Source organism: Lithobates pipiens, unplaced genomic scaffold (genome assembly GCF_037356315.1).
Source record: "Lithobates pipiens isolate NorthernLeopardFrog02 unplaced genomic scaffold, aLitPip1_a1.2 Scaffold_1, whole genome shotgun sequence".
NCBI lineage: Eukaryota > Metazoa > Chordata > Amphibia > Anura > Ranidae > Lithobates > Lithobates pipiens.
The window spans coordinates 133274848-133288197 of NW_027507685.1; the positions used below are offsets into that span (position 1 = coordinate 133274848).

Consider the following 13350-nt stretch of genomic DNA (forward strand, 5'->3'; position numbering starts at 1 on the left):
GGAGTGCAGTACACTAGGGTGCCGTGAAGTAGCAGCTTATGCATGTATTTACAAAGGTGTGCAAATTAAACCCCTGGTTTTAATGTGAACTGTTAAGACAGGACAATTCAGTTTGTTGCAGGCTGGCTAGTAAGTGAGCTGGGAATTTTTCTTTTTCTCATGCATCTCATGTTACTGCAAAGGCTGATTAAAGGTTGGGGTGGTTGCCATTTATTTGTACTACCCAGCCGGTTGCTATATATAGAGTTACATATTGTTCAAATAAAAACAGACACCAAATAAAATGCACATATTTGGTCATTTTCATTTGCGATTTTTGAAAAAGGAAAAACACAAAATAAAGCATTATATACACACATACATCTCTCATTAATATATTTTTCTCTTTTTTTTGGCAGTGCAGTTCCTTAAATGCTCACAAGGGTTTCTGCTGGCTGTGAGCACTCTCTGCAGCGACACTATATACAATGGTTGGCACATAATATTGCACACAGAGATGGGGTAGAGTCAGCACAGGAAGTAGCAAAAAAATCTTTAAAATTCACAACGAAAAACTAATGTAATGCCCACAGAGCAGAGCACCATGTCTGCTGCCATGTCCTGAAAATAATAGTGCGTTGAGGAGGCCGCAAGTACGACTTTATTGTACATTCCCGAAACATGGTCATGTAGAATAATCCTCTGCTAAGGCGAGTCTTATCAGTTCGGTAACAACCGGCATCGACTGGAGTGTCAGCCATCTTCAGGAGCAGGGGCCTCAGTCCGTGGCAGTATTGCAGCCCCCGGTTTAGTTTTTCAAGCAGCTGTGGGAGCCTGCTCTATCAGTCCATTTCAGAACAGAGCCCCCCATTGCATGGTCAGTGGTATCGCAGGCATCCAAGACCAGGTCAGCATGTGTATGTTACAAGCACGACCGTCCAGTACATCATTCCTATAACCCGCTACCCCAGGCTTGCTTTGGGGCGGTTGTAAAAATGGGCAGTGGTCTGCAGCGTATTGGGTGGTTGTTGTGAAGAGCAGAAAGGGTTCCCTTCTTAGCAAAGTGTGTCAGTGTTGAAAGATAACTGAGCCTAGGGTAGAAAAAAAAAAGGATAAGACAATTGTTAGATTAGGCTACCTGTGCTTAGTACGTAGTTAAGGAACAAACTGTCCTAAAGTGACCAATTACATTAAAGCGTATATATCTCCAAAATGGTTAGAACGCCAGCCATGTGTTTTTGTTTTTTTTCGGAAATATCCCAAAGTGGGGCTAGGGTCCCCAAAACAGGTGTCCTCCATTGAAAGATTTCACCCTCGCTTCTTGTTCTGGGGACAACTCTAAAATTATGGATTTTTCCTCACTTTATTCCTCTGAGACAATGGTCATCAATACAAATACAGGATAAATCTCCCCAATGGGAATACAGCAATAAAAACCTGCAAGAGGGTTAAAGCTAATCTCCATCTTTTAGTGAAGTTAAAATGGTTTGTTTGGACCAAGCTTGTCCAAATTAATTATTTCCTTCAGTAACTGATGTAGCAGCTTTGAGCACCGTATAAACAGTTTTTGTCCTCAGCTACATACAGTGCTGTTTTCTGGAAGTGGGACAGGAACTTTCTGTCCTGCTCCCGAAACAAAAATTGAGTCAGATTGAGTGCTGCTCAGCCAATCATATTAAGCTTTGTATTTGCATCTTCTCTGCCTTAGCTAATCAGACAACACTTTTTATTCATCCATAAGATACAAAGCTTATTGTGAATGGCTGAGCCGGACTCTATTTTTCTCGTTCAATGTTTTTATGAAGGTTTTCATGAGAAGTACATATCAATCAGTAGGCTTATACATGGGAAACAGTAAAAAATATGAATAATAAAAATGAATATAGATGTCATTGTATGATTAACAAGACTCCTATCCGAAAACAAGACTTATAATAAAGTAGATCCACTTTAAGAGTTCAAATTCTGGCTCTTTAAGTGTTGGCATATTTAATGAAATGTGCCTCCAGACCACCCATCCACCCTTAATGGGTGCAAACTGTGGATGGGTGGGGCACAACTGTATAAACCAGAAATATTAATGCCAAAATTATATTATATATTGTAAAAAACATAAAGGGGTCTAGGTATTCAAATCATAAATTACAAAAGTAAATTATATTAGATCAAAAAGAGAAGAGTAAGAAAAATATCAGAGAGAAAAATAAAAAAAACACAGTGCTTGTCAATCTCAAAATATGGAACTATATGAGTAAGTATAAAGATTCCCTTATCCATATAGATAAAAATAGGAAGAAGAAAAGGGAAAGAAAGAAAAAGGAGGGTCTCCCATGGCAGTAGCGTGGCCCATGCCCAGGAAAAGCTTATAGGTAATAATAAACAAAATGGAGGAATTATTGCGGCAAGGACAATGAACAATCAAAGTCATGGGGTAAATGATGTTTAACCCAAGGTTTCCAGATTTTGTTGAATTTACTGATATTATCATCTTCTATTGCGGTCATTTTGGCAAATAGGAGGGCCTTCAACATCCTATGTTTGGCTTCATCCACAATTAAGGTGGGAGATTTCCATGCCTTTGCTATAGTTTGTTTGGCTGCGGTTGTAAGATTAATAAGAAGTTGAAATTGAGTACGGGTGAGAAAAATTGGTTTAAGATTTAGAAGGGCCACAGATGGGTCTGGGAGTATAGAGATTTCCAAGGCTTTAGAAGCCAAATCAAATATCTTTCCCCAGAAATCTTGGGTTACTGGACATTGCCACCAAATATGAAAATGTGTACCTGGTGAAGAACATCCAAACTATTTTCTGGGTATGCTGGGACAAATTTTGCTATCCTTACTGGTACCAAATACCAACGTGTCATAACTTTGCAGTTGGTTTCAACTGCATAATTTTTAGAAGTTTTGGTGGCCAACCAACTATTGGACCAATCATCTTTTCTAATGTGAGATTCAAATCATGCGACCATTTAGCAGCATATGAGGTAAATGAGTCATTAGGTATAGCGGTAAGAAGTTGATATAGGAGTGAAATCACTCTTGAAAATGCGTTCAAATTGCGACATTTGGTTAAGAATTTAACCTGTACTGATAAGAGGTGTATAAAAGTTCTTGATTTGGAGATAACAAAAAAATTCAGTTCTAGGAAGCCCAAATGTTTCACAAAGTGTAGGGAATGTATGAAAATCGGTGGAGGATGTCAATTTATGCAGCCGGGTCAAGTTTATAGTTGACCATGTTGCAAAAGACTTTGGGAATTTCCAAGCAGAGTAGAAGGCTGGATTCTTGAGGAAAGAAAGGAGGCGGTTATGTGGAGATTGGAGAGTATGAGAAATTTTAAATTTATCCCAAATAGTCAAGGAATGTTTAGTAAAAGGATTGGAAAGGTGGGCTCTATCTTTGGGTTGAAGCCACAGCAGATTAGCCACGGAAATGGGGTCACAATCAACGGATTCAACTGCTATCCACAAATGGATTTCCCTAGTAGATACTTAGGAAGCTGTGATAATTGAGTCGCGTAATAGTAGGAAGCAAAGTTCGTCTAGCCCAGCCCCCCTTTATTTTTAGAAAGATAGAGTGTTGCGAGAGGTATACGGGGTTTGGTAGGTCCCCATATAAATTACATAACCCTTCTTTGTACTAGTCTTAAATGGTAATATTGTCATCTTTATAGCATTAATTCGCCCTAACCAAGACAAGGGGAGAGAAGACCAATGTTTCATTAGTCCGGGGATTTGTTTCAATAATGGAAATTAGTTTGCTGCAAAGAGATCTGTCAAGGAGTTTGTAAGTTGGCCCGCGGATTATCATATAGAGAGGAGATCCAGGTCAAAGGATGATTCCCAAAACCCCATTTACGTAAAATATATTGCCTGTATGGCCAAGTGACAGAGTAAAAAGCCTTTCTGATATCTAAAGAAAAGAGGGAGGTTGGGATACGTCTATTTTTAGCAGCATGAATTAGTAAGAGGGTCCATCGAATATTATCTTCTGCTTGTCGCGTGGGCACGAACCCTATTTGATCACGATGGATTAAGCGACCTATAATGGAATTGTGACGATTCGCTATTATTTTAGCTAAAAGTTTAATGTCCAGGTTCAATAGAGATATAGGTCGGAAATTGTTCTAAGAGGTGAAATCTGATTTGGGTTTAGAGAGCATAGTTATTATGCAGTTCAACATTTCCGTTCTAAACGTGTGTCTGTTAAGTATAGGATTGAAGGCTTTAGTTAATATAGGTGCCAGTGTGGGAGCAAACGGTTTATAATAAGATGCTGAGAACCCATCTGGGCCTGGTCGCTTGGAGGCTTCAAAGCTTTTATGGGATTTCGAACTTCCAATTCTGTAATGGGACTCTCAAGATGGACAAGCTGTTCACTGACTGAAGAGGGAAGATTGATATTATCAAATAGGGTATCTGCTTTTGTCTCATCAAAGCCTGAGGTAGGGGAATAAAGTTTAGCCAAATTAGAACGGAACACCTCAAGTATTGTAACAGGGTTACTAGTATATGCATCTTGTGATGTCTTTAACCTAATTGGTGTCTGAGTATACTTTGTCACATTTAAACTCCTTGCCATAAAAGTATCAGGTTTATTAGCTTTAAGATATTGGGTATGCTGACGTTTACGTATTAGTCTCTCCGCTGAGTCTGTTAAAAAAAATATCTAGGTCAAGACGAGCTTCATCTAGTTTTTCATTATTGATGGCTGACGGGGAAGACTGAAAAGCTAAATGACACGTGTTTAAAGTTAGCGTCTAGCTTCGCAAATCAGACCTTACGCGTTCTTTTAATAGCTGCAGCTTGTTGTATTAATTTGCCCCTAATTACAGTTTTGTGAGCTTCCCATACAGTAAGATCAGAGACATTGGCTGTGTCATTAACCAAAAAATATTTTGTGAGTGTCTTTTCAATCTGTAAACGATGAGAAGGATGGGTCAACGTAGTATCATTGATATGCCAAGTCGTATCCTGTGACCTGGGTGTTAGAAAGGCTATGGTGGTATAGACTGCACAATGATCCGTCCATGGGGAGGGAATGATTTTAGCGGAGAGTATCTCCGGGATCATACTAAATAGGACAAAAATGTGGTCTATGGGGTAGTTTCCTGTAAACAGATAACATGTGCTCTTTTAGCTGAGAAAAATCACATTGCTTTAGTACGTTTATGTGGAATGTTGAAACATTGCACATTTAAAAATATAATATTTAGGGGTGCCATAAGTATCATGACAAGAAAAGCAAATCCTGAGACCAGAGCCGCAACCAACATCAGGGGAGAGGGAGGAGAAAGGGATGAAACTAGGAAAAGAAAAAACAAAATAAAATCAACCCTAGTGGGAATAAAAAATATCTATAAATAATAGCTGAACAATGGGGTATGGGAAAATCTCAGGGGAACATCAAATGGACCCGAGAGGTTCCAGGGCCACCATCAGAATCCTGCATAACTGTATCAGGAGACTGAGGGTAGTAAAGGGGGCAGCAAGACGCTCCCAAAGGCCGGACAATACCGGAGAACCACAAACCATGTAAGAAAATATGAGTTTAAACACAATCTCAATTATAGATAAATTATAGCAATTTCGATTTAGCCAGACTTGACTTAAAATTTATAATACCTATTGAGTAATATAAGAAAAAAAAAAAAAAAAGTAATAAGGCACAGGAAAAAGCATCTTAAGCTGTTAGGTTTACTAAATTATAAGGGTTAACGAGGTCTAATGGGTAGCAGATGTATAAAAAAAAAATCAAATATACTTGTAGCAATAAACCCAATGGCATATTGATTCTCATTTATGCAGAGACTCTGCGTACAGAGACCAGGCATAAAAACAGCAATATATCTCGCCAACCTAAGAAGACCTAAAAAATGATTGTAGATGAATTACAAGAATTATATTAAAAAAAAATCAGATATACACATTCATATTAGAAAAAAAGAAATTTGGTCAGAACATGTATCTAGTGGGAACAAAAAATGTAGCGCTAAGAAGTGAGTATGAATTATAAGTGAGTGTGATCAACCTGTGTTTAAAAGAAAAAAGTTTTAAATTCAATATAAAATAAGTTTAAACAACATCATAAATATAATGTGGTTTGAAATCCTCCTATGAGCGTCCTAGGCCCCTGTTGATGACCGCTTGTGTCGAAAACGCGTCGGGCAGCATTACTTGCAACCCATATTGCTTTTTGTCTTATTTAATTTGCTTTTTTGTGATCACTTTTTATACTTGTACATTATGTATATTTTTAATAAAACCAACCGTTTTTTTTGACCTGCACCATCCGGAGCCCTCTCTCTTTTTCTTTTTCCTGTTATATGTCATCTGCATTGACCCTGATTTTGAAACTTGAATACACTGGGCCCCAGTGATACAATCACCCTTGAGTGTGAGAAAACATTGGCCGGCATTCTTTGGCTTCACTTACCTCCATCCGGGACCTAGGACGCTCATAGGAGGATTTCATACCACGACTCATTCCATTAGATGTTGGAACATACTCCTTTGGGACTACAAGCTCTTTAGACCCACTGCCGTAGGGCATGCGGGTCCAACATGTCCTGTAAGAGTACCTACCTTACATCTATAGAGTGTCGCAGAGATTGCTACAGACAAACAGATTGCTGTCGCCGGTGTCCCTGCTGTCTTGATTTTTATAGAGGACTGGCCATTTTTATCTTGTATAAGGAGACTTGCGTATATATTGATGAACTGATAATAGTTTGCCCAGACAGGACTCATGTTATGTGATTCCATTGTCATATTATTCATGCACTGTCTTTAAGTTTTCTCACATTGCACTAGTTATCACATTATGTTTATGATTTTGTTTAAACTTATTTTATATTGAGTTTAAAACTTTCTTCTTTTAAACACAGGTTGTTCACACTCACTTATAATTCATACTCACTTCTTAGCGCTACATTTTTTTGTTCCCACATGTGTTTTAACTTTGTTTGTTTGAGTGTTAGCTGCTAGGTTTATTTAAGTAGCGCAGTGTTTTCCTTTTTTCTAGAACATGTATCTATGCTGGATAAAGTTGCAATGTTGTAAAGACATTTACAATCGATGTAAAATTGCAGGAGGATGAAGGCCAAAGAAAAAAGTGTTGAGCAACCACACAATTTCAATCCATTGTGTCCTCATGTAGATTGTATCCGCTTATGTAGATTTTGCCGTGTGGAGATGGAAGAACCTGAGTCTGTAATTTTTTGCTGTGAAGTGAATTGAAAGGCTGATCGTCTGCGAGTGTGATCACTGGGTGAAATTCGATCCACAAGGCCCATTTCTATTAAGGCCGACTGTAGTTCATCAGAGGTTCAACAAGTAAATTTTGTTTCAAGATGAGTGAAACTGAGAGAAAATGGAAAGCCCCAGTTATATGCAATTTGATTGCGTTGAAGTATTGGTAATTGGGGTTTGAGTGCACGTCTCTTAGCTATTGTTAGAGGAGAAAGATCTGTGAAGAATTGATAAGTGTGACCATGGAAATTGAGTGGGTCCTTCCCTCTAGCAGCTGCAAGCAATTGTTCCTTGCTGCAATAATAATGTAGCTTAACAATTATGTCCCTGGGGGGACCGTTAGGCTTACGTGGAGCTAAGGCTCTGTGTGCTCTATGCATTTCTAACCTCTCGACAGGTATGAAAGGCTGTAATTCCTGAAAGAGTGCTAACATGGATGCCTGGATATCCACAATAGTTTCAGGAATCCCTCTGATTCTCAAGTTGGAATGACAGTCCCTATTTTCTCGGTCCTCAATGCAGGATTGTAACATTACATTTTCTTCTTTAAGATGTTCCATTTCAGTGACGTAATGTTGTAAATGGCTCTCTTTATCATCCGCTCTCACTTCCAATTCTGCTGTTCTCTGCCCCAATTCTCGAATTACTCTTGTTAATTTGTCAGTGATATGGTCAGACGTTTGTTTCAGGGCTTTCTGTAACATATGTTCAAATTGTTTAAACATTTTAGAATGAATAGCTGTCTGTGAACTGTCAGTGTCTGAATCAGACTCACCAGTGTAATCTTCTGGCTTCAGGCTGTGTGACAGGGCTCTGAGAGCGTGCAGTGCACGGGTCTGTGAGGTAACTGAGGTAGCTGACGCGGCCATCTTAGAGGACGGCTTAGACGGCGCTTCCTTATGGATACCGGAGTTAAACTTCGGTTTAGGGTTCTTTAAGATCATAATAAGGGAGCCTATGTGTTCCGTGAGTGGAAAGGCAGTGGTGCGTGAGCTTTTAGAGTGGTTGGTATTCGTAGTTCTCTGTGCAAAAAATAAAAACTGCAGAGGATCAAATACCAACAAAAGAAAGCTCTATTTGTGGGGAGAAAAAAAGGACATCAATTTTGTTTGGGGGCATGCTTTGCACCACCGTACAATTGTGAGTTAAAGCGACACAGTGGCGTATCGTAAAAAAATGGCCTGGTCATTAAGGGGGCAAATCCTTCTGGTTCTTAAGTGGTTAAAGTTTAAATAAGCAAGGTTATATTTCCCTTGACATTCTACCCTGGAGACACAGGAAGAGAAATTAAATCTTTCCAAAATGAGGGAAAATTCCTCCCAGGGCCACTGTTACTGAAAAAAGCACCTCCATTGGAAGAATTCTCTTCTGTTGCAGTGAAACTAATATGTTGTATTTCTTTATATCTTATGTTCACCAGGACAAATGGTGAAGGAGAATCTCCTCCGCTTGGAAGCAGACAGCAATAAAAACATGTAAGAGGCTATCAAGAAAATGTCCTTTTCCTGTCTGGGCAAAAAACAAGTTCTCTTTCAAGTGATCACAGGTACTTTTGGCTGAGTGATCTTTCCACTCCTTCAGTATATTTAGCCATACACAGTCACTGACCCAGAAGAAGCATGTGCATATCAGTTGTGTTGCCACTTTACACTTACCTGTGTGCTTGTTCCTGGCCAATGACTGCTGTCAGTAACACAATCTACTTTTGTTTTTTTACCTTTTTATTATGCACAGGGTTATAACTGTATAAGTAGGAATCATTAGACATGTCTCCACCCTTACTTACCCTTTCCTCCTCGAAGCTAATGAGTCCCTCATCATCTGTCTCCAGATCTTCGGGCTCCTCCACCACGAGGGCCCGCAGCTCGGTGGGTGTGGTCCGGGGTCGCAGGAGAGTCAGCACTCGCTCCATGGAGGAGGGGACAGCACAAGCAGGGTTGGCCTCCTGCTGCTCTAGGTTGTCGCTCTGCTTCTTTGCAAAGTTAACAAACACCTGAGTGGTTGAAGATAAAGGACATAGAATTATGGGACACTTTTCCTGAGAAAGAAAGAAAGAAAGAAACTACCATCTCCTGCTGTATGTGCTTTTTTCTTACGGCTTTAATGGGCTTGGAGTCACTGGCCTGAAACTAGTATGCAGAGATGCAATTCTGACATCTTTATCTGCTTACTTCTTATGCGTCAATGAATGACACCAAGCAAAACTAACACTGACAAATTACAAAATTCTCTCTGCACAGGTTCCCTTCAAGGGGAACCTATACTGAGAGAAATACAGAGGCTACAATTGCTGGCCTCCTGGAAATGCTAGATACCCGACTTAATTACTTATAAATAACTGACCTGGAAGTAGGCAGATAAAGAAAGTCGGAAATCCTGGTCTTTTTTACTTGTTCCAGGTCTGTGACTCAGAAATTACTGAAGCTATTGATTTAGCATGACAGCCAGGCAACTTGTATTTTCAGAATGAGAGGCCAACAATGCCCCCTCCACCTTGCACATGCAAAGGTTTCTTTCTCATCCATCACTGTAGAACAGGCATGTCCAAAGTCCGGCCCATGGGCCAATCGCAGCCCACGTTCCAGTTTTGAACGGCCCGTCTGGTTATTTGGACATATATATCTTTTGTGGCCCTAACGATTTCCCAGCGCCGGGACCACAAAAAAAATATATGCTGGCTGCCTTGGAGGGGACAGGGAGGAGGCCGGATGAAGTGCCGTACACACAGGAGAATTTCCTGTTAACAAAGCAGCCTCTAATAGGAAGTCCCATCTCCTGGGCTGCCATTGGACTACTGTTCTATCCATCATAGGAGGCCGGACTTTGTATTAAAGAGGCCACTGAGAAAACAGGAGTTTTTCCTGTATGTAATCTTTTGGCGCTCGTCCCGCCCCCCCCCCCCTCAGAGGCTGCAAATGGATGGGCGTCAATCAGGCTGCACTGATGGCAATAGAGAGTCTGAGTTCCTGGCAATGGTGGGTGCTGCATTCTTGGCAATAAGGACGCTACACTGATGGCAATGGGGGTTCTGCATTAATGGCAATGGGGGTGCTGCACTGATGCAAATGGGGGTGCTGCATTCATGGCACTTGTGAGGCTGCATATGGGCACTGACCCTTATTTTGCTTCACAGTTCTTTATTTTAAGTTTTTTTCTTGAAACTTCCCTCAAAGTGAAGGTGCGTGTTATACGCCAAAAAATATCCAAATATATATCCAAATAACACACCCAAGCTCATCTCTTTACCACACACAGCCACAAAGGCAAGATAATTCTTGTTGGGCAGTGTATTAGTGCTCGAACAAACACACTTCAACCAAATTTTAATGGTTCAAAGAATGTCAGGCAAAATGGTCGGCCCTCACGCATATTCACTTCATCAAATATGGCCCTCTTTGAAAAAAGTTTGGATACCTCTGCTGTAGAAAATCGAATCTACAACTGTTTTGCCTATTCCTTATTATGGCCAAATCTGCCTAATACAGACTTATGTTTGCTAACTTAGTGGGTATTTACATCAGTCCCATAAATTAGTAGTGGCCCATACCTGGGACTGTTATCTGCAAAATGGGTCCCAAAAAACCTTTTGTTGGTTGAAAATAGACCTGAGTATGGGGAAATCAATGCATTGGTGTACACTGTTCTAAACACTTTTGTTCACGTCACAGTTGTAAGATACAAGTGGAGTCATTTGGAACATGGATCAGATTTTGGCAGAGTAGTGTAGTCTAGTCTGAGGAATACCAATATAATGATCATGATAACTGTATGTAACTGTTCTTGGGACACACATGGGATTCTCACTTACATTGTCCAATGTTGTCTGACTGACGGAGTAGTCCTCTATTCCCAGAATGTCCACCACCTGCTCCATTTTGCTGAAGACCTGGGCCAAGGACACCTGCTCTGATTTCAGCTGGTACTGCACTTTTGTGTGGTGCCTTTCCTGTAGGAAAGAAGAATGTGTTGTAAAAAACAAAAAAAACAGGATGCTGCATTGATGGGCACTTATCAGGCTACGCTGATGGGAACTGATGAGGCTGAGCTGATGCCCACAAGTGAGGCCGCATTGATGGGCACTAATCAGGCTGAGCTGGTGAGGCTGCATTGAGGGGCACTGGTGAGGCTGCATTGAGGGGCACTGGTGAGGCTGAGCTGGTGGCCACTGGTGACGTTGCACCGAGGGGCACTGGTGAGGATGCATTAATGGGAACTAATCAGACTGCACTAGTGAGGCTGAGCTGATGGGCACTGGCGTGACAGCATTGTGGAGCACTAATCAGGCTGCACTGAAGAGGCTGAGCTGGTGGCCACTGGTGAGGCTACATTGATGGGCACTGGTGAGGCTGCACTGAGGAGCACTGGTGAGGCTGCATTGATGGGCACTGGTGAGACTGAGCTGATGGGCACATACTCAGGGCTGCACTGATGAGGCTGAGATGATGAGTACTGGTGAGGCTGAATTAATGGGCACTGATGAGGCTGAGCTGAGGGGCACAGGTGAGGCTGCATTGTGAGGCACTGGCGAGGCTGAACTGAGGGGCACTGGTGAGGCTGAACTGAGGGGCACTAAGCAGGCTACACTGTTGGGCACTGAAGAGGCTGAGCTGGTGGCCACTGGTGAGGCTACATTGATGAGAACTAATCAGGCTGCACTAATGAGGCTGAGCTGATGGGCACTGGTGAGGCTAAATTGATGGGAACTAATCGGGCTGCGCTGATGGGCACTGGTGAGACTGAGCTGATGGGCACTAATCAGGGCTGCACTGATTAGGCTGAGCTGATTAGGCTGAGCTGATTAGGCTGAGCTGATGAGTACTGGTGAGGCTGAATTAATGGGAACTGGTGAGGATGCATTGATGGGCACTGATGAGGCTGAGCTGAGGGGCACAGGTGAGGCTGCATTGTGGGGCACTGGTGAGGCTGAACTGAGGGGCACTGGCGAGGCTCAACTGAGGGGCACTGGTGAGGCTACATTGTAGGGCACTAATCAGGCTACACTGATGGGCACTGAAGAGGCTGAGCTGGTGGCCACTGGTGAGGCTACATTGATGAGAACTAATCAGGCTGCACTAATGAGGCTGAGCTGATGGACACTGGTGAGGTTGCATTGATGGGAACTTGTGAAACTGAGCTGATGGGCTCTAATCAGGATGCACTGATGAGCACGGACGAAGCTGTATCGAGGGGAACTAATCAGGCTGCACTGGGGAGGCTACAATGAGGTGCACTGGTAAGGCTGCATTAATGGGCATTAATGAGGCTGAGCTAATGGGCACTAATCAGGCTGCACTGGTGACACTGAGCTGTTGGGCAGGAATCAGGAGGCACTGATGAGGCTGAGCTGATGGGTACTGGTGAGGCTGCATTGTGGGGCACTGGCGAGGCTGAACTGAGGGGCACTAGCGAGACTGCATTGATGGGCACTGGTGAGGCTACATTATGGGACACTAATCGGGCTACACTGATGGGTACTGAAGAGGCTGAGCTGTTGGCCACTGGTGAGGCTAGATTGATGGGAACTAATCAGGCTGCACTAATGAGGCTGAGCTGATGGGCACTGGTGAGGCTGCATTGATGGACATGGTTTAGGCTGTATTGAGGGTAACTAATCAGGCTGCACTGGTGAGGCTGTATTTAGGGGCACTAGTCAGGTTGTACTGAGGGTTCACTGGGGGGGGGACTGGTAAGGCTGCATTGATGGGCACTGGTGAGGCTGAGCTGATGGGCACTGGTGAGGCTGAGCTGAGGGGCACTGGTGAGGCTGAGCTGAGGGGCACTGGTGAGGCTGCATTGATGAGGCTGAGCATATAGGCACTGATCAGGTTGCATTGGTCAGGCTGCATTGATAGGGACTGGTGAGGCTGAGCTGATGGGCACTGGTAAGGCTGCACTTAATCAGGCTGCACTGAGGGGCACTGGTGAGGCTGCATTGATGAGGCTGAGCTTATAGGCACTAATCAGGCTGCAATGGTGAGTAGGGATGAGCTTCGTGTTCGAGTCGAACGTACGTTCGACTCGAACATTGGCCGTTCGGCCGTTCGGCGAATTCCGAACGTTTTGGCCGTTCGCGTCAAAATTCGAGTGACGCGCGCGCGGACCACAATGCACTGCGTTGG

At 42.6% G+C, this 13350-nt stretch overlaps 1 protein-coding gene across 1 annotated transcript in view; it reads right to left on the reverse strand.

The window, feature by feature from the left end:
- Positions 1-279: 279 nt before the first annotated feature.
- The window catches only part of ABCA2 (ATP binding cassette subfamily A member 2), a 278032-nt gene continuing 264961 nt past the window's right edge, over positions 280-13350 (reverse strand). Inside the window, exons 47-49 of the mRNA XM_077477138.1 lie at positions 11040-11177; positions 9018-9224; positions 280-1070 (exon numbers count right to left, since the gene is read on the reverse strand). Coding sequence (XP_077333264.1) covers positions 1035-1070; positions 9018-9224; positions 11040-11177 — 381 coding nt within the window. The 3' untranslated portion in view covers positions 280-1034. The remainder of the gene's footprint in view (positions 1071-9017; positions 9225-11039; positions 11178-13350) is intronic.